The 20,721-nt window shown below is 40.2% G+C and overlaps 1 protein-coding gene across 2 annotated transcripts; it reads left to right on the top strand.

The window, feature by feature from the left end:
* Nucleotides 1-227: 227 nt before the first annotated feature.
* ALDH7A1 (aldehyde dehydrogenase 7 family member A1) lies at nucleotides 228-16,938 on the top strand. 2 transcript variants are annotated; one of them, XM_050913028.1, is made up of 18 exons: nucleotides 229-368; nucleotides 584-637; nucleotides 1,582-1,647; nucleotides 3,323-3,403; nucleotides 5,479-5,602; nucleotides 6,204-6,336; nucleotides 6,950-6,994; nucleotides 7,999-8,076; nucleotides 8,959-9,056; nucleotides 10,076-10,117; nucleotides 11,481-11,575; nucleotides 12,450-12,534; nucleotides 12,821-12,927; nucleotides 13,689-13,805; nucleotides 14,247-14,344; nucleotides 14,508-14,581; nucleotides 15,553-15,628; nucleotides 16,433-16,938. In XM_050913028.1, the coding sequence occupies exons 1-18, from the start codon at nucleotides 261-263 to the stop codon at nucleotides 16,485-16,487; spliced, it is 1,536 nt and encodes a 511-aa protein (XP_050768985.1). In that variant the 5' UTR covers nucleotides 229-260; the 3' UTR covers nucleotides 16,488-16,938. The 2 variants fall into 2 exon arrangements, with proteins under 2 accessions (XP_050768986.1, XP_050768985.1); XM_050913029.1 differs by lacking the exons at nucleotides 12,450-12,534; nucleotides 12,821-12,927 and having other exon boundaries at nucleotides 228-368.
* The last annotated feature ends 3,783 nt before the right edge of the window (nucleotides 16,939-20,721 follow it).

The raw sequence follows: 20,721 nt of genomic DNA, 5'->3' as shown, positions 1-20,721 counted from the left end.
CGGAGCCGGAAAGCGAGGGGCTGGCAGGGGGCAGGCAGGCGGGGGCGGGGCCCGGCGGGAGGGGGCGCCGCCGTGCCCCCACCAATCGGCGCCGGCGGCGGGGAGGCGGGGCGGGGGCGGGGCGCGGCGGCCATTGCCGCGTGCCCCCCGCCCCGCCCCGCCCCGCCCCACCCGACCCCGGGCGGCCGCCGGCGATGCTGGGCCTGCGCCGCGCTGCCGCCTTGCTGCTGCCGCTGCGGGCCGGGGCCTCGGCGGCCGCCATGTCTACCCTGCTGGTCAGCCAGCCGCGCTACGCCTGGCTGCGGGAGCTGGGCCTGCAGGAGGAGAACCCGGGCGTGTACAACGGGCGCTGGGGCGGCGGCGGCCAGGTGCGGGCGGCGTCGCGGCCTGCGGGGGGGAGCGGGCCCGCGGGAGCGGGGCCGGGGGGTGGGGGTAGGGGGGTGCCGGGGGGGGGCGCCGGGCGGTGCCGCGTCGCCGCTGGGCCTCGGCGGCTCCCTGGGCGTTGCGCCCCCGCCGTTAGCTAAAAGGGCGAGTGCGGCCCCGCTGCTCATCTCCCCCCCCCCCCCCCCCCGCCCTGCTCTAGGTAGTGACGACGTACTGCCCCGCCAACAACGAGCCCATAGCCAGCGTCCGGCAGGTAAGCGCGCCTCGGCCCGGCCCGACCCGGGAAACTCGGGGGCAGGGACCTAGCGGCTGCTGGGAAGGGAGGAGCTGTCTAGCCCCCGTGGCCGGCGTGAGGGGTGTTTGGGCGTTGGTCTGCGAGCTGCACCTCCTCTCGACCAGGTTCGCGAAGGGCGGGAACCCGCCGAGGTGGGTGACGGCGGGGGTCTGGGGGATGCTGAATCCAGTGGCGGTTGGTGGAGCTCATCACAGCTCGGGCCGTCTGCTGGAAATAAGCCTGTGGCTTTTCTGGGAAGAAAAACAGGCTCTTCACCTTTCCCCCCTTTCCTCCCCCCCGCTTGCAAGTATTATTGGGAAGAGTGAGGGCCTCTCCTGCCTGTTTTCGTTTGTTTCTAGAGGGAGTTGCAGAATAGGGGTGGATTGTGGCTATTCAGTGGAGCTGAGTGGCCAGGAGGGGGTATGGAGAGCAACATGGTGTTCACATGGTAAACTTGTGGAATTTTTTAGTGTGAGAATAGTGCTATGGTACTAAGCTACTCCTTTTGTATATTAGGATTTGATTAGCCCTTGATGTCCAGTAAGGCTGCTGGAGTATGAAAGCCCTCACAGCCTTTGTTTAATATTGTTAATAGTAGTAGTACTAAGATGATAGAAGATATGTGAATATATGATGAATGCCCCCCTTACAGCTATTCTTTATGGAACATCCTTTGTCATCTGAAGGAAAATTTCTGCTTGCGTTTTTTCTTGTTTAGGCAGCACATATGCTTTTCCTCAACAGTAACTTCAAGCAACTCAACGTGCCATATTGGGACGAAACTATGGCAGACTTCCTGTGAAAGTAGTATTCTGTAGTGCAGTACTATCCACTAGAAATGTCTTGAGTTGGATGCAGAAGCTTTTCTGTGGTGTTTTTGGGGGGTTTTGGTTTTCCTAACTTTGACATGCTTCTTCGTGTAGGCTAGTTTGGAGGATTATGAAGAAACCGTAAAGAAGGCTAAAGAGGCATGGAAGGTCTGGGCTGATGTAAGTTAACAGGGACTTCTCTTTTATAACATATCTCTGTCAGGTAAAGGCCGTTAAATTGCCCTGTCAGGTGGAGGTGTAAAAACATGTTCATATTGTGTATGTTGCATTAAAGTAAAAATCTGCAATGAGGACCTCAAGAAACAAACCCAGACAACTTGTGCACATTACCATTGAGGTGCAAAGATGAGGACATTGACTTGTGGAAAATGTTTGTTTTGAAAGGCCTGACAAATTTACCCAGGTTTGTGCCTGTAAGCCATTGCCAACAGCTCTGCTGAAGTTCAGAAACCTTGTAGCAAGCAAATTATCCCTGTGGGTGTGTTTAACTTCGTGTTGCTGCATGCTTTCTCCCACAAGAATATTTGGGTATCTAACTTGTGGTGATAATCTTGTTCTCGTGGGATGAGGAAGACTTTCGAGTGTGCTTTTTTTGTTCACCAGCTGTCCTGGTATTTCACAAAAGAACCAGGTTATTCCAAAACTTCAGTGTTACATTGCTGTGTCAGACAATAGGTAAGCTATTTTTCCTTAGCAAGGTGTTATTCTCAGTGCACCTGTACAAGCTACATCCAGCCAGCTTCCATTCTCTTGCTGGCCATGCCAGGCTTGGTTTTTATAGCTACCTGCCATTTCCTTGATACAGGCTGAAACCTGAATTTCGTAAGATATTGGGCATTTTGTATTTTATCCAGCAAAGTAGTTTGCCTTGCCTGAAGAGAACAAAGTTTAGGACAAACACAACAGCTTCCTCAGCTTCCTCAGGATGTTAGTACGTGTTCTTTTCTTACAGTTTGTGAATATAATGGTGGTGAGTGCATACCAGCTCCTAATGTGTTTGGAAATAATCTCAAAGCCATCCAACAGATAACAAAGAATCAACAGATCAAATGCTTTAAAGCCTCGCCTCAAAGCTGTTTGGTTTTAGTTTGCGAATTTTGTTGTTTGTAATGAGCTTATCTGAAAGATTTTGCCTGTAAAGAGATTTATTTGCATGGTTTATGTATTCATCACTCCTCTCTTTCCAGAGAACTGCTGTTCATCAGCAGTTTCTAATCCTCTAAATCCTGTTGCATAGATATGGTTTATTATTGATCCTGGCTATTGATTATTATCTAACATACTGATACCACATTAAAAAAAAAAGTCTATTAATACTTGGTATATGGGTTTAATTTTTCCATGAATGAGGCTTCTGTGTATCTCAGCATCTGCTAACAAAATAAATGTCAGCAGCCATTGTCAGACTGAAAAAAACGTTTGAAAATGTGATGTTAAGTATACTTCAAAAGCTCAGAAGCCGCTAAGTGTGCTTTTATAAAAAATGCTTGTTTCCTGAGGTGCAGCTGATTGTTTGGGGGCATTGTGGGTGGTGTAGCTGAAGAGAAGTAACTAATAATCTGAATGCCTCTGGCAATATTCAGTGGAACTGAAGTTTTGAACAGACATAAATGTGTGCAGTGTTACCAGCCTCTGTGAGGCAGGAAACAGTTTCTTGTAAAGCAGCGTATATGATAAAAATGAACGAGTAACAATGTCTTGGGAAAACAGGGAAAAAAGCACGGCAATCAGTGATTTCTTACTGCAGGGGTAGAAAACTAGCAGTATATATGCAGCAGAAGTCACAGCTGTTCAATCTCAAATAGATTCTTCTGTTTTCTTTTGTTTTGACTAGATCCCTGCACCTAAGCGTGGAGAAATAGTGCGACAGATTGGTGATGCCCTGAGACAAAAAATCAAAGTTCTAGGAAGCTTGGTAAGGTGTTCTAAGAAGCAGCTTAACTTTGGCGGGGGGGTGTCAAAACTATTTTTCTCAGTTTTTAATGTACCACTCTGCAATACTAACCTTAATAATTGTTAAAATGCTGTTAGTTCTGTTAGCTTGCCTGAAGAAATTTTAATTTAAAAAAAAAAAGGACAAGAAAAAAAATAAATATGTAAGATTGCATTCTGGCATCCTACACTGAAAATGAAAATATGTAATAGGAAAAGAAAGCATAATTCATTCTGAGCCTGTACTCTGGCCAGGAGGAGTGTTACAACTGTTGCCCTGCTGTTTTCCCACTTGCCTGTCAGATAGGGCACTGTCTGATACTAAAAGTGTCCTGAAAAAGACCTTCCTCTGATACAGAGCTTTTAACCTTGAGCTCTTTCTGGTGATGGGCAGGATTTTGCAAACTAGCGTGTGGAGGTATAAGGCTTCAGAAGGTGAGATGGTCGTAATGAGATCTTCTTGCAGTGCTGTGCAGGACATAAAGGTTGAAGAACTGCTCCTTTAAAACACTTGCTAGGGAAGAAAAGGAGACAAATGGGGAACTGGCCGCTTTCCTTTTACAGGGCTTGCCTATATATGCTGCTATTCAGAAACAGCTGTCAGTGAATGACTCCATGTGTAGTCAAGCCCATATTGTTAACCTACAAAACTTTGTTCTGCTGTTTCCCTTGATGTTGTCTCTTCAGCAGACTTTCTGTGGTGGAATTAGAGTGCTAACGTACTTCTGTATTCAAAAACAGTACAACTTCCCTGGTGAGTGTGGACAGACAGAAGTTAGCTGTGTGTTCCTTGGACAAAACTTACTGCTTATTGCCAGAGCATTTTTCTGATTTTCCCAAACAGATAATAGGTCTGTTCAGCTCTTCCAGGATAGGGGGTGAACTTCAGGGCGACAGCTGTGCAGTAGGTATCCAGGTTTTAAGATTATTCCTGGCTTTAGGATATGGAAAAGGGAGCAGTACGGCAACTCACCTTTTCATATGCCATTGGAAATTTCCAGCCTCGCCTCACAATGTCCTTGTCAAGTATCCAGATGCATCTCTACTGCACTTACGGACTCTCTGCTGTGTTTCTTAGTAAATATGCCTGATGCCCCTCCATTTCTGGTCATAGATAGAGGCTATTCCTTCTGTCTCAAGATAACCAGAAGTATCATAGAAATACATTTAGGCACCTTTATTTTAACCTTTGCATGGGGAGTAAAGTCTTGTGGCAATCCTTCAAACCTGATTCCTCACTTAACAGCTTTTTCAAAGTACAATCATGACAGTGAAGTGATATCTGCATGAAAGTCATGCCTAGATATTGGACCATGACTGTAAAATTAAGTGGGGGTAAGTGGGTGACTTCTCAGTTCTTAAGTTAGTGAATTTTCTCACTTTTGGAGGAAAATGTCTTCAAATACCAGGTTATTCTCTTTGATAATCTATATGCTATATTGATAATCTAACATGCTTTTAACAGAAGGACATAGTTTAGGATTGTCTTCAGCTAAAAAAAAAAAAATTGATCCTAAACATCCCAGGTTACTAAAATACTAAAGATATGTAGACATTTTCAGCAGTGTCTGAAAATGGAATCGCTCAAACTCAGTTTGAGATATTGTAAAATGAGTAGTTTGCTTATGAAAAATGTAAATGACCATTTCTTTTTGCTGGAGCAGAGCAATCCCTCTTTTCCAATTTATTCCTCACCTGGTCCACAATGTATGCAAACATCCTGATGGAAACTCAGTGTTTCGTTGATCTAAACCTATGAACCTCATTACTGTTGGATACTCCTTTCAGTAGATTATTTTTGATTTCCTCTGTTCATTAACTTCCTCTTCTAATTTCCTCCTATTGTATGGGAATGTGACTCCTGTCTAGTTGTCTATTGTGTTCTTTCTTCAAGCTGTGAATAACTCAGGAAGAGCTGAATCTCTTCTAATGAAAAAAATGTGTATTAAATCTTACTTGGTGTACAGATATACCTGACATTTAGTGGGAGGCAAAATGTATTGGGGATGCAAGGGATTTTTTTTTTAAATAATTTTGTCTTGCTTTTAATTTTTTCAGGTCTCTTTGGAAATGGGAAAGATTTTTGTTGAGGGTGTTGGGGAGGTGCAGGAGTATGTTGATGTCTGCGACTATGCCGTTGGTTTGTCCCGAATGATTGGTGGACCTATTTTGCCTTCAGAAAGTAAGTATGTGTGTATGTATGTTGATTTTTGATTTTTTTTTTTTTTTTTGGTACAAATGAAGAGATGGAGATGTGTCTTAAATGTACAGTGATGTAGTGCAGCAAAATCTCTGTACTGTGCGTTATTTAGGGAGCATGTTGTCTAGGAATAGATGTGCTCATAGGCAGTAGCACCATCTAGTGAAGTATCTAGCCTGTGGCGTATAACAAGAGAGGCAACAGATTTTCTCTCCACTCTTCGAAGCATTAGATTCTCTTCGATTTCTTTGTCAATGAAGGTGCTAGAGGAAAGTATGTAAAACGTTCAGCAGTGTACTGAGAAATGAGAGATCTTTTTGTCAGTGATTAGCAAACAATCACCATTCTGTTAACTGAATAGTTAAAATAGTAAAACTTCATGTTGTCATGTTATTAGGTTTTTCCACAATCTGGCTAACCTTGTTCCAGTAAGCTGCAGAGCACATATAATACAGCTCTCCACAAGCTAATGCTCTCACGGACGGAGGGGTGATACTAGGCCCCTTGCTCACATGCTTTCCTTTTTAAAAAAAAAAAACATTAAATGGATGCAAATTGCGTTACATTGTGTCTTTGCTTTCAGGACCTGGCCATGCCCTTATAGAGCAGTGGAATCCTGTTGGGTTAGTAGGAATCATCACGGCCTTTAACTTCCCCGTAGCGGTTTATGGGTGGAACAGTGCAATTGCGATGATCTGTGGAAACGCTTGCCTCTGGTAAGATATAGCTCTCCAACGTGCTAACAGTATTTTAAAATTAGAGAGCTATTATCTCAGGCATGAAATTGTTATCAAATATCTGGTGTTTCTGTATATTTGATTCTATCTCATGTAGGCTTAATTTCTATTTATTTTTAGGTTCACTTGTAGTCAAAGAGCTTTGTTTTATTTTGTGGTAACCTCTTTTATGAGGTATTGAGAATCAGGCCTGTCCAGGACTTAGCCAAATGGCCTGTTAATAAAGAACCCAGCTTGAGGTCTTTCAGCAGTGGTAGCGAATAGTTAATATTTTCAGAATTGGTACAGCTAAAATTAAGAATCTAAATAAGTAGCTTTACTTCCTCTCCTAGCTCCTGCTTCACTTTCATCTACCTGCTTCACTCTAATGTCTGGCATAGTCCTTGTTCATGTGAATTTCAGTAGAAGCTCTGAATGCTGAGCTGTGGAAAGAAACGCTTGAGTTCCTGTCTTAACACGCATCTGAAAACCAGCCTAACCAAAGTGTGCTGTATTTCAGATACCATAAAAATTGCATATTTGAATTATCTCTTATTCTTGAAGAACTGAAAAGAAAATAATGTCTTTTTTTTTTTTTTTTTTTTCTTTTTAGGAAGGGTGCTCCTACAACATCCCTCATCAGTGTTGCTGTTACAAAGTGAGTTCTGGTTTCTTTGCTTTCTCTTTTGCTTTTTAAACAACTTCTTTTCTGTTTGAGGTAGTGCTTAGTGGTCAGAAGAACTGCTTTCCCCTTGTTACCTAAGAAGTAACAGTATATATGGGATGTTACCTATACTGTTGGCCAGTTTTTTCTGGGACCAGGGCTGTGCTTCTGCTGAAGCAAACCATGTGGTTTGCTTCCTTGTAGAAGATGAATTGCTCATGAAATTCAGCTTCCCTCAATCACACACTCATGTTTCAGAATCATCCCTTTTTTTGGGAGTCTCAGCCCAACATCAGCGCCCAGTGTCTTGGCAGATTCTTGTGGCTGGCTGTGTAGACCTATATCCTGAAGATGCCTTCACACAATCTTTATTTTCCAAACCTAGTAACACCTTAGCATGCGTTTCCAGGGTTCAAAACTCATTCTTGATAAAAAGAACAACTCCAAAAAATAAATGTCGTAGTGATACTTACGCTAGGTTTATTGTTACTTTGCTTACTATATTAGCATTTTAAATACTTATCTATTATGTGCTACAAATAACATTTATTTTAAAATGCTAAATATAAATAGACACCTTTAAAATAACTAATTAGTAAGTCTTGTAGCTTTAATACTAACTCCTGCGAACAATGGCCCCAAACTACTTGTGAGTATTTTATGTAGCTCCATGAAGTTATATAAATGTCTCTTCCTAATGGTGAAAGACTGTATGGCCAAGGTTTTTACACACTGATCTAATACTTGTCTGTGCCAGTTGTGTGGACACATAATTAATATATTTTAGAGTCTTCTGTGGGAGCTATGATTGTAACACCAAAGTCCTTGATGAGAGAAGTGTGTTATGTATTGTACAAACTAAGTCAGTTAACTGCAAGACTTCTGCTTTTTAAAAATCTGTAGCTTCTTCATGTGCATGGTCAGAGAGTTTTAATGGTTCATTCCCTATTATATGCACCTGTCAGAAATCTCTGAAATTTTTACACCTTTGATTCTAGGATAATTGCCAAAGTCTTGGAAGATAACAAAGTGCCTGGCGCAATCTGTTCTCTGGTTTGTGGTGGAGCAGACATTGGGTAGGTAACATTTCTTGTGTTTTGTGAAGATGTATGGAGGGTAAAGAATATTCTTAGAGGTACTCTTCGTAAAGTTATTCTGATCTCCAGGAGTTCCCAGTACATGCATGTACCTTTTGCCATCATTTTTATCAACTGATCTGAAACTCTGGCCCTGCTGTAAACATAATACGTATTTCTACTTGCTGTTGTGAGATCAGCTGCTAACAAATAACTTATCAGATATTTAGTGAAGAGGCATGACTAATGTATTCTACTTCTGCATATGCTTACCGCCAAAGAATACAGCTAACATTAAATTCCACTCATCGTGTTCTTAAGAGTTTTCAATTTCTAGCCCATTGGCCTTTTGGACCACTTGTGGAAGAGAATACTTCTCCATTTTCCATGCTCACACAGGACTTCACACTTGCTCATAGATGCATACCTGTGCTTGGAAGCTGTACAAATCAAATTGTTTTGTTTGATTATTACAATATGAAAATTCCCAGTACAAATGTGTATTCAGATGTATCGTTTGAGCATTTCAAGAGAAGACAAAACAGATGGTAAGCATTAAAAAAAGTCATAGGTGTGCATATTTTCTTAGGGAACATAACAATTGGAGGTGATCTCTCTATGTACTTCAGATTGAATTTCAAAATTAGTACAGGTGATGCTCTGATGGTCTGAAAAGGGGGAGGGAAACAGCCTTGTTCCTCTTTTGTGACTAAGAAGAAGCTCTGCTGCCATCTGCTCAGTCACTTACCTAATGTTTTCAAAGAAGTGGCTCTGACTTTAAAAAATCTCCCTGGTTGAAGTTTGTTTATGTGGAAGGTGCAGGCAGCTTTTCCAGCTGTCTGCTCTTCCGTTGAACATCATGGTATGTCTCCTGTTGTGCAGGACAGCAATGGCGAGAGATGAGAGAATGGACCTGTTGTCCTTCACTGGCAGCACGAAAGTGGGCAAGCAAGTAGCGCTTATGGTTCAGGAGAGATTTGGTGAGTGTGTGGGGTCTCTTCCATTTCTTTCCATGGTTGGGAAAGGCAGGGGAGCGCCACAGGATTTTAAAATAACAGCTTGTTTCACTTACTTCTTGTGTTACCTTTTTGTTTTTTAACTTGGTGGAAGTAGGATGTTGAAAGTGCTTAGAGCTAGATACTGCATTTTTCAGTTAGTTCTGTCACAACTCAGCGTTTTTTCCAGGATATCCACAAATCAATGGTCCTACAGTTAATTCAGGGCGGGGAAGGGTCCGTGAATATAATTGTATGGCGATTGTCAAGATGAACAGCCAGGGCATATGGTCTTTTGGCAATGTGTCCATGGAGAAATGCCCACTTGCCTTTTACTCCTTATAAATACAGGAGAAAAGTTACGATTTTTGCGGTGCTGTTTTTGTTGCAAATATTTAAAAGTGTACAGGCATGAGTCCATGCACGGCTGCTGGATTCTAGCTTTTTAGTTTTAAACAGAAAACTTTGTGAACAGGATTTTCTCATTTTATACATTTGAAGTTCATAGGAGTGTAAAAAAAAAAAAAAAAAAAAAATCAGAACAGATTGCAAATGTTCACCCAGAAGTAGATGGTGATTCTTTCTCTCAGATTTGAGATGAAACAGTTGCCAGAGAAATAAATAAGCCTAGTTAAATTTTATGTGTGCACTTTGATCTCTGTAGCACCTCCTCCTTTACTTTGTCTACATCATACTATTTATGCTGCAACTTTTTCTGTTTTCATCTTTTCCTTTCCAGTGCTGTTTTTGCCTTTTTTTTTTAAGCTTCTTACTGGCATAACTGCTCTCCAGGTATCTTTCTTCACAATATGTGATAGATGTAGTATTTGGTGTAATTTTCTGCTTTGGCTAGAGTGTTTAGTTGACTGTGATGCCTAAAATGTTTTGTCTATCCAGAAAAATATGTTTAATGAAATTTAGCTCTAGTTAGAGGTGACCTCACTGAATGAGGTGAAGTGGATCCATGTGCGCATGACATAAGTTGTTTTGTGTGTTTTTATTAGGTCGAAGCCTGCTGGAACTGGGAGGAAACAATGCAATTATTGGTAATATGCACTGTAGAAATTTAGTCCTATAGATGATATTTGGAAGTTAGTATACAAATGTTTGTAGCAAATTGTCCCTTTTTTTTCTTTTTCCACACTGTGGGTTTAAAAAGTATGTAGTAGAATGTTGGGTTTTTTCTGTCTTCAGTATTGTGGAGGGGTAGTGTTTTAAGATAAAAAAATGAAAGTTCAAGCTCTTATATGCATTCACCATTGAAGTGAAGAAGGGAATGAGAGAAGCAGTAAGCTTCAGTAATGGGATGTGGACAATGCTAAATAAATTTGATTTTAGGATAGTTCTAATCTCATGAACACCACATTTTTAGCGTTTTAAAATATAAGTACATATATATAAAGTCTAAGACACTTAATGATACTTGAAAGCAAAGCATGCAGGTATTTATTTCAGTAGCACATTTTACAGGTTTAAGTAGGTTAGGGCATGATCTAATTCCCAGATAAGCATAACTTAAATACCGTGAAGCTGAGCAATGTGGCAGAAAGAAAATATAAGCAAGATAAATACCTAAATTGCTGTCCCGTTACGTTGTAGCCTTCCATTTCACCTTTTTCATACTCTGAACAAATGTAATTGCCTATTTAGAATATTAAGCTCTTTTGAAAGTCACATTTGAGCAGGTCTTTTTTCCTGTGCTGCTTTGCAGCCAGTAGCATAAACTTGCTTTATACTTAGAAAATTGTTTCCTTTTTCATATGAAAGCCCTGCTTTTTCTGGAATTGGCTTTGAATGATGGCATAAACATTGTTTGATTGGACTTTGTCCCAAATTTAATAATAATTTTGGATAGTTAGAGAATTCTGGGGGACTGGTTAAGCTGAGTGATATTTTTGGGATCCTTTGAGGCTTATGCATACTAGCTTTGCTTTAAACATCCCAATGTCTTCTAGCCAGATGAATTTGTTCATCTCATTTATATTTTACATTATTGTATACTTGTGTCTTTTAGCTGGGTTTTTTTGCATGCCATCTGGATGCACTTTACCATTGTTTCTTTATGCTGCTAGACTGCTCAGTGAGAGAAGGACAAGGTGAAGAAATGGCAAGAAATTGCTTGTAGTTTCTTGAATTAAAATTAAGCTGAAGTTCTCTGCAAACTTTATTGCAAAAGGCTCTCTTCAGTAGTTCAGACCTACGTTCATGCCCAATTGTGTGTGTCTCATTCCAGGTGTAAAAGTAATAGGAATTTTGAGGTGTTTCTGTATATCATATTGTGCTACACTAGTGTGACTATTCCTAATGCTTGTTGATCAACCTGTCAGTTTATTATATTGTTTAGTGTCTTAAGTCTTGCGAACTGCCTGTTAACTCCAGTAACATGCTGATGTTTTAATTTTTGTTAAGTATTTGAAGATGCAGATCTGAACCTAGTCATCCCATCTGCTCTATTTGCCGCTGTGGGAACAGCGGGTCAGAGGTGCACAACTGCTAGAAGGCTGGTGAGTAAATGTGTATTGCATGGTTTGGGTAGCTCTGAGTTTAAACTTAATTCCAGGTTAGCTCAGTAAATGCCTAACAATTCCTAATATTATGGAGAGCAACAAACAATCTTTGAAACACATTTTTACTTTGTCAAAATCAGTTTGGTGGGAAAATAAGATGGTAGTTTGTCATTCCACTATAATTCTAGCTCTAAAGAGTTTCTTTGTATGTGTTTCTAAATGTACCTGGTGCGAAAACTCAGGAAAATAAAACTTCCCATACTTCCTGTATTTCTCTGTCTTCATTGCCAGAGCTTCTTTGCTTGTGCCTGCTACAAATTTTGGTGCAGGGTTTAGATTTCAGCAAAGCAAGGATGTGTGTGTTGCTTACTTTATTATTAATTTTTAACCAATTATTTTCAACAAGTTTAAAGGTGTTATAATGTCAGCCTGTGTCTGTATACTCTTTTCAGAGTTGGGTTGATTGTGTAAATATTTGTCAAAATTGATGCGGATTAACTTCGGGTGTATAGGAAGGGCAGTGAGATTCCTCAAATTATAGCAATAAAAATCACTTGAGTATTTGTCCTAAAACACTTAACTGGAGAATTTACAGAACACATTGATACCATTGATCTGAGATGGGGTAAAATTAAAACAGGTTTTTGTTTCTTTGCTTCTTTTAAATCTTTATGGTGAAGATTTTAAATCTTCATTTCATGGTGTTGGTGCTGTTTCGAGGCCTTGCTCATGTGTTTATTTTTAACTTTGGTATTTGCTGAGTATGAGCAACACTATCTCCCCACTTCATTCAGCCCTCTTCAAAGTGCAGTAGTACTTATAGTCACATAGGCTGAGCTGTCTTACAACCTTCTTACTACATTTTGTTTAGTTCCTCCATGAAAGCATCCATGACGAGGTGGTGGCAAAGCTTGCTAAGGCCTATGCCCAGGTCCGCATTGGTGATCCGTGGGATTGTAAGTAGCTATTTCCAGCTCGTGGGTTTAGGAGACAAGTTTCTGTTTCTTTCTGTTTAAATTCCAGACAGATTATAGATCAAAGCTATCTAATTTTAGCAGTTTACCAGGGAGCGGGGATAGCTGGTTTCATTTAGAATACAAACTCTGAAAGGAAGATGAAGGATCCAGCTAATACTGCTCATTTTAGACAGATTAAATAATTACTCCCAAAATGTCATGATAAGAATATTTACAAATATGTACAGTTTTGCTGAAAGTATGTCTTTGGATCTTTTGTTTTTAGCTGACACTCTGTATGGGCCTCTTCATACCAAAGAAGCAGTGAAAATGTTCCTTGATGCAGTAGAACAAGCAAAACAACAGGGTGGCTCTGTGGTCTATGGTGGAAAGGTGACTTACTTTTATTCTCCCTGCTACATTTAGTGCTCTAGGAAAAAAAATACAGTAACATGGTGGCTTAGGCCAAGATTGTACCTCAGTTTGTCCTGTCAGCCATTACAGGATGTTAAGTTAGTCAGTCTGAGAATGTTTGAATTGCAGTCCTGTCTTTAGGGTAAAGATGGGTCTACTTGGAAGCTACCTTCTCCTCCAAGAAATGGCTGAGAGCTTTTGGCTGTTCCTTGCACTACTCCCTAGTTGCAGGTGATGGTGAAAATACAAACAGCAGTATACATGGTGAATATCAAACACTTAACAAAGAAAAATTGCTGTTTTGTCCCTGGATGCACAATATCAAACTTCAGGAAATACTGAAGATTCAAGAGAGCCACTTGCACATCTTCATCATATGGGATGTTTAATTCTCATGGACTTAACGTTCTGGGAATTCTTGTCTTTCACTGGCACCTTCTTTATTCCTAATACCTTTAAAGTTCTGATCAGCTTACAAGTAAGAGAAGGGAAGTGGTTTTTGTCAGCTGCTGGACTTTAAGATTTGATTACCTCCTTAGTAGACTAAGTTATGCTTCTGTATTTTAAATACTTAAACAAGTAAAATCTAAGTTACCTACTCAGATGAGCTGACCTTCTATTTCTGATTGCTAGGCACAACTATAGTAATCAGACTATGAAGGATTCCCTTCCTACACTAGTACTAAGCAGGATGCTGGTTTGAACTTACTCAGTTGTTTCTTCTTTTATGTGTTTTGAAGGTTATAAATCGCCCTGGAAACTATGTTGAACCAACCATTGTGACTGGCCTTCCTCATAATGCACCCATTGTCCATACTGAGACATTTGCCCCCATACTGTATGTGCTGAAATTTAAGGTAAAATAACAATGGGGAATTAGGTGTCAAGGATGCTAACAGAAGAGTCAGGAGAGAGATTTCAGATGTTATGTCGTGTTCATGTAATTGTCGCAGCACTTCAAGTGGTAACTGTTGTTCTGCACTGTGGGATATCCACTGTAATAGCTTACCTCACTGTGTAACTACGTGCATTTTCTGTGAAGAGAACTGGAGTTAAGATGAGAGTCTGTACAGGAATAGATTTTTATTGTTTATGTCAACCTGCTCAAAAGCAGGTTGTGTGTTTTGGGCAGTGGTGGAGGTATCCTGTCCCCAACTTGATGCACGTGTGTTTGCCAAGTGGCATTCAGTATATTTGCCTTATGGCTGTGCTATGTTGGGTTTTTTCTCACAGTACTGCTTTGTAACTGCTTTACTTTGAATGGTCACGATTTAACCTTTGACACATCCTCCTTTTAGGAGGAAGAGGAGGTTTTTGCCTGGAATAATGAAGTAAAACAAGGTCTCTCCAGCAGTATCTTTACCAAGGATTTGGGAAGGATTTTCCGCTGGCTTGGGTATAATTTAAATTATTTTTCTACCTTCCTGAAACATAAGATCAGTCTTTCATGTCTCTTGTCAACCTATGCACAATGCTAGTTGAGCATTTTATAGCCCTTGTTTTAGGGAAGGAGCCTTTCCTGATCCTGAGGGGTAATTATGTCTTATCTTTGTTTGTAGGCCAAAGGGATCTGACTGTGGCATTGTGAATGTCAACATCCCAACCAGTGGGGCTGAGATTGGAGGTGCTTTTGGTATGTTACTTATGCTTTCTTTCTTTATCCTTTAAATGATGGAATCCTCTAGCATCAGGTCTAGAGACTTGATATTATTCCTCGGGCTTCATTTTTTTTAAAGCTCTAGAGACTTGATATTATTCCTCAGGCTGCATTTTTTTTAAAGCTGGGGGGATTTTTTTTTTTTTCTAATTACTCTGGAAGAGAATAAAGCATTACCACTGTAAGACTAGTATAATTTAGGTCTCCTCATCTTATTTTTCAAGGTTTTAATCAGTCCATTTAAATGACTAAATCTGAAGAAATCAATGAAGTTAATTTTGAATTATACTGCTTTAGCAGAAAACAGAAATTGACTAGAGGTAGTTGGGTTTCAGCTTTGGAAAATATCTGTATTTGATTTTTAAATATTCCATGTATCATTCCCTGCCCCCCCATCAAGGGAATGTAACTCATAAGTGTGTTTAGAGATGTGGCTGAGTGGAAAACTGTTTAAAAGAGTTTAATTAAAACAGTCTTGAGCATTTTTGTATATGTTTGCATGTGTATTTAAAGTTTACAGCATAAAGTATTTTTGTGAGAAGTCTTCAAATACATTTTTGCCTTTATTTCTCTTTTTTGTATATACTGAAGGCAGTGGGGGGAGGGAAGAAGAAATATTCGCCTTACCATTTAAACAGTACAAGAACCAGCACATTCTTGTACTCTTGTCTCATGTTAAAATATCTTTTAAAACAAGGTCCCCTGGTGCCAGCATGATGAGACTTTCAACTCGAGGCAGATATTTTTTGGATCAAGCATGAGGAGAGAGAGCTAGCTGTGTGAGTTGTATGTGGTGGTGGTCTGGTAATTTATTTCAGATGTAGAACAAGGGCAAAGGAATAGTTTTTCCCATGAATTTTTATAAAATGTCTCATGTCCTGGAGTTAGTCCAGATTCCCATGCTCCAAAAAAATTCCAAGTTTTCATTTATAACCTTTTTCCTACAGGTGGTGAAAAGCACACTGGTGGGGGAAGAGAATCTGGAAGTGATTCATGGAAACTTTATATGAGACGGTCTACTTGGTAAGACAGACTTTCTAAATTCCAAATAAATGTCGATTACAGATAAACTTGCAATAGTTCAAAACGTATAAATCTTTCACTACAGGAGGTTATCTTCGCTAAATGTGAGATAACCATGTATGAGTGTAACTGCCTTTTCTTCATGCAAGAATTTACATCTCCCTTCCTAGTAGAAGATGATTTGAAGGGTCTAGATAAAGACCTTTCTTCACTCACTGTTCCTCAAAAGGGGGGGGGGGGGGAATCTGGTTTTTTTCCCACTCTTGCCTGATTTTAAACTCGGCTAAAAATTAAATTACTGAAATTTGTCAGGAAATACATGAAGTGACAACCACGGTGAGGGGGCCACTATTGCCAGTGGTGGGTGATTTAGCTACGTGTTGGTTATCTATCCATAAATCTCCTGACAGCCTGTAGTGGTTGACCATTCCCACTCTCTGCTGGCCTCCGTAGCCTTTACCCGTGCTAACTTTGGTTTCCATGCAAAGCCTTATGAACGTGAGAAATCCCACCTTAATTTTTCTGTATGGACATTCTCCTAGTAAGAGATTAAACAGAGAATACTACTTTACTTCCTCTTTGATCTATCAAGGAAGGGATACTGGGGAATGTGGGCTTTCCCCATACATGGTTACTATATTGAAAACCGGAGTAAAGTCAGTTTGTAACTTTAAATAGGCAAACTGCTTACAGAAGTCTTTTGTATGTATGTGACAGAAATCAGAAGCCTTATACATAGGAAATGGACTGCATAATCTGTCTCTGTGATCAAGGCTGGTCTCTAAATATTTGTTTCTCTTCCAGTACAATCAACTACAGCAAGGATTTACCTTTGGCTCAAGGAATCAAGTTTCAGTAACAGCCTTATGAACGGCTGTGCCGTGAACTCTCCTAGCATTTCAGAACCAAGCACCTTCTAAGCCTCCTGGTGAAGAAAATTATCTGAAACTTACCTGCAGCAAAGATACCAATTCTGTCAAAAAATCAGCTACTCTAAAATTGCTTCACTTTCAGTTTATGAAATTACTACTTCAGTCTTCAAATGATAAGTATGTGGTCTTTGGGAAGAAGGGAGGGTGACTGAAACTAACAAACCTGGATTCAGGTGGCCTGGATAATCTGTTGCCTTATCGCTGTAGTTAGTATCAACATGTCTGTATCCCCTGCCTCCTCACCATTCACTGATATTTCCAGCTAGTAGGTCTATGCTTCAAACTACGTGCTGGGTTTCCTACAGATACCTGGTGCTGTGGGGGGTGGGCAGTACAGGGCTATTTTTCACTGCATAAATAAAGGTACATTTTGTGAGATACCTTGGGCTTCTAGGTTTTTTTGTTTGTTGTTTTGGAGCAGGAACATTCAGCTGACTGTCCATGTTCACACACTGAGCTCCTAGCTGGGAGAAGTATCCCTGGGCTAAAAGGACTGCTTTAGTCTTCCTGCCGCTCCTTCAAAAAGGAGACTTTCACCCTGTGTGTTGGGAGATAAGGGGTAACACCAAGGGCTACCACAGTCTCTTGGAACCTCCTCTTAACGCTAGAAGGAGTCACAGCCAATTCAGGTTGTCACAGCCCTTGTGACACCCTACAACCAAACCAGCTGAAGAACTGGACATGCAGCCGGGAGGGTATACTCTTCCAGAGGGAATTTGCCAGGGAAAGGCAGATTGTTTATGTGTGTTTCACCTTAGGTGGGGGTTTCTCATGGCCACTGAAGACTACAGCCATCAGCAACTCATTTAGGAGCCTTGCTCAGAATCCAGGATGAGAAAAGGCATGGTGCTACTAGGCTGATTTTAGCTTTCCACAGAGTAACTTCTGAGGTTTTTAACGTACCATTTTTGGAGGAGATTTCTTTTCCTCTCAGTCTTACATACCAATTTTCCACAATCTCTGAACATGGCAGAGCTGTTCATTTTGGGCTCAGATTCTAGGACTCTGATTTGGCTTTTGGTTTATTTTGATGCTAAGATGTTATAATAGGAATGTCATCCAAATTGTGTTAAAGGTTGAACATACCACAATGCTAGCTGGTCTTCTTTCACCTTAATATCTAGTTTTAAAATACATAGTGTTTTGAATTTTACGTCTGTATTATAGAAGGTATTTTGGGTGTCACTTTCTATAGAACAAGCAGTAGACAGCCAAAGTTTTTTCTTACTGAAGTTCAAAGTTTTTACCTACCGAGTCTCTTAACAGCCAGGTGAACTCTCTCCTGTAGTTCTTTGTGCTTGGCCATTTAACTAGGAAACAGATTTCATGAAAGAATGTTGTGTATTTGCACACAGAAAGAACTGAAATCTCTTAAGCAGACAGATGAATCATTAGCAGATAGAATGCAAAGAAACAATCCAATTTCCAAATGTAATTATTCTGAAAATAGCACAAGTTACAGAAACTGTACTCTTTAACACTGTTCTGTGGCACTGAATGGTACTATGAAACTCTCAACAATGAAAAATAAGAACTTCTCTCTTTCCTCTTCGTGCTGCTTATTGATAGTTTTTGGATAGTCTCATTATGTCACATCTGTTGTTCTAGAAAATAAAGGCCTTTTTACTCTGTTTGGATAAAGTAATTTCACAAGTCCAGTGGTTTAATTTACAGGAATAAGCTTAACTCTGCCATCTGGCTTTAGATATGTGAACTTGGGCCATGGAGCGGAACAAAAATGGGATGGTGAGTCTGATGTTTGACTGGTCTTCAAATCATTATCTGAAAATGAGTATGAATGGGAAAAATGTAGGAATGTAATCAAGAGGGTGACTGTATAGCAAACACACCAAACTTTTTTTTTAAAGGTTAACTTGACATTTTGATATATAACAATCCCTTCTTCAACACAAACTTTTGAGTAGTTTTACAGAGGACTCAGCTTGAAATACTTGTCTAACTACCTCTGTATAATTTGAGTGAGCACATTGGATCCACTTTATGTAGGCAAATAATGGGCTCTCTCTGTAAGTAGATTACAAATTCATCCTGACTTTTGCTGAGTATATGAATTACTATTCCAAAGATCGTGTTATCTGCATTGTCATTGGACTGCTAGTATGGCATTACAGCAGGTAATCATAACGCTTCATCTGCTTCCCAGACAGCTTTGAATTCCTTAGATGATTTTTGCAATTTGCTTCTCTCCACCCTTCTATTTATTTAGTTACCTGTTGAAGAATCCTACCTGAATTGACTAGCTGAATGACTTCCAGTGAAGTGGCTCTGGGGAGAGTGCCTTTTAAAGACAGCTGCAGATTGTAACCAGTTTTGGCAAGGAATTAGGGGCCTATAAGCAGTTATGATTACAATGAAGTATTAAACTAAAGAGGTTTAAAGGTACTGTAAGCACCCTGTTTCTCAATATCTGCTTTAATTTGGAAAGTCCACTCAAGAGACTGTAAATTGCATTAGCTGTTATTGGGTTATCTCACCCAAGGAAAGCAATTTGAGAATTCATAAAATGTGTCTTGGAGCTACTGGTATGTGCAACATAATGAAACTTGCGGTTTTAATACAAATTCTATCAGCGGCTTCCACTGTTGCATAAACTTAATTACCACTGAGTGTGTAACACCAGTGAATAACAAGTGTTAAATGACATGTGATCAATAATTCATTTGTTAGCACAGTATTGCTTACTGTGAAATGACCTTGATGGGAACAGTCTTGCAAGTAACTTCCTTTCTTTTTGCCATGTTATTAACTGAAGAAAAATGCAAATTCTACTAATGTCATTTTTACTGATAAACAGAGCAATTGCTTTTTTTAATGAATGGTGAAAAATCAAACCTGCAGGCTGCTACTCTTCCATTCTGTTGCATCCTATCACATGTAGTGATAGGATGTAGTGCTACATTATAGTAGCAGAGTTAGTACGTGAACTGTTTTCAGGAACCAGGAATACTACTTGCCAGTAGTAGGTCTCAACTTGGGTTTTTGCAAATAGCTGCCCTGCAGTGCTGAATTTAAAACAACTGGGAAAGTGCTCACTGTTGTCTTTCAGTACTAACAGACCAACCCATTCATATTGTATCATGTTGTTTTCTCGTGGTATTTCTGTCATTCAGTTCTATATGTTGTTACTGGATGGGTTCAAAACCACGTGGCTGCCAGAACTCTTAATTTGTGGCAGGTGTCTGTATTTCTGTATGAGATGTATGTATAGCTGCCCCATTGAAGACTCATCAGCCTGTACTAATCCATTCAAGTCTCTGCACTAACCTCAACAGGAGCTATGTAAAAAACTAAAGTGTAAATTACAGGAGACCTCTTTGCCTGGATTGTCTTCTGAATCATTTGCCACGTTGGTGCTGCACCAATGTGTTGGGCGTATATTGCACAAGTGTATACTCTTATTTTCTTGTGTGGAAGAGGAAAAATATTTTTAAGGCTTATATGTGGGTAAAATGACTAAATCACATAGAATTAAATTCTTGAGTAAGAACAATGGCTTGGCAAGGACTTCTTTAATGTCTTGTGTTCGGTGTTCTGAAATGTGTATTCTTTGATCAGCAAAACATGCTGTCATTTGCTACATGCCTAGTGTTTGGAAACTAATGGATTAATTACGTTCAGTTGTTTGCAAGCTTCTGCTGCCACTGAAGTTTTTCTTGCAGTGAAAAGTGTCTCGTCTAACCTTGCATTTTGCACATGGTTGCCTGCAGGTACCTGGTGCAAAGGTACATACTTGTTCACAGTCTCTCTCTTCTGCTAAATTATTAGCATTGATTCTCCATACAGCTCATTGCTTTCTTCCAGATAATAGGGAAACGCTTTTGCGTTTTGGGACAGGGACTTGCACTGTAAGGCATAGCGGAGCCTTCTTTTAATCGTCATGTTCCTCCCAGTGTCGCTGTTGGTCAGGCTAAAGCCTGCTGAAGGGCGGCACAGCAGCCATCCTTCCTGCACAGAGCAGCCTTTGCATTCACTAGCCAGCTGTGTAAAACACAAACCTCTTCGTCTGAAAGTCTTTTATATTCTGGCACATCTGGGAACACTATGTCTGAGCTGGTAATTAAATACACTTTATCTGCAAAAGCCCCGGTTGATCAGTGCAATTGTTACATAAAACGATAATTCCAAAAGCCAAAGGATAAA

This window comes from Gymnogyps californianus, chromosome Z (genome assembly GCF_018139145.2).
Source record: "Gymnogyps californianus isolate 813 chromosome Z, ASM1813914v2, whole genome shotgun sequence".
NCBI lineage: Eukaryota > Metazoa > Chordata > Aves > Accipitriformes > Cathartidae > Gymnogyps > Gymnogyps californianus.
The sequence above is the reverse complement of the archived record's forward strand: the minus strand, read 5'-3'. Positions and strand labels throughout refer to the sequence as shown.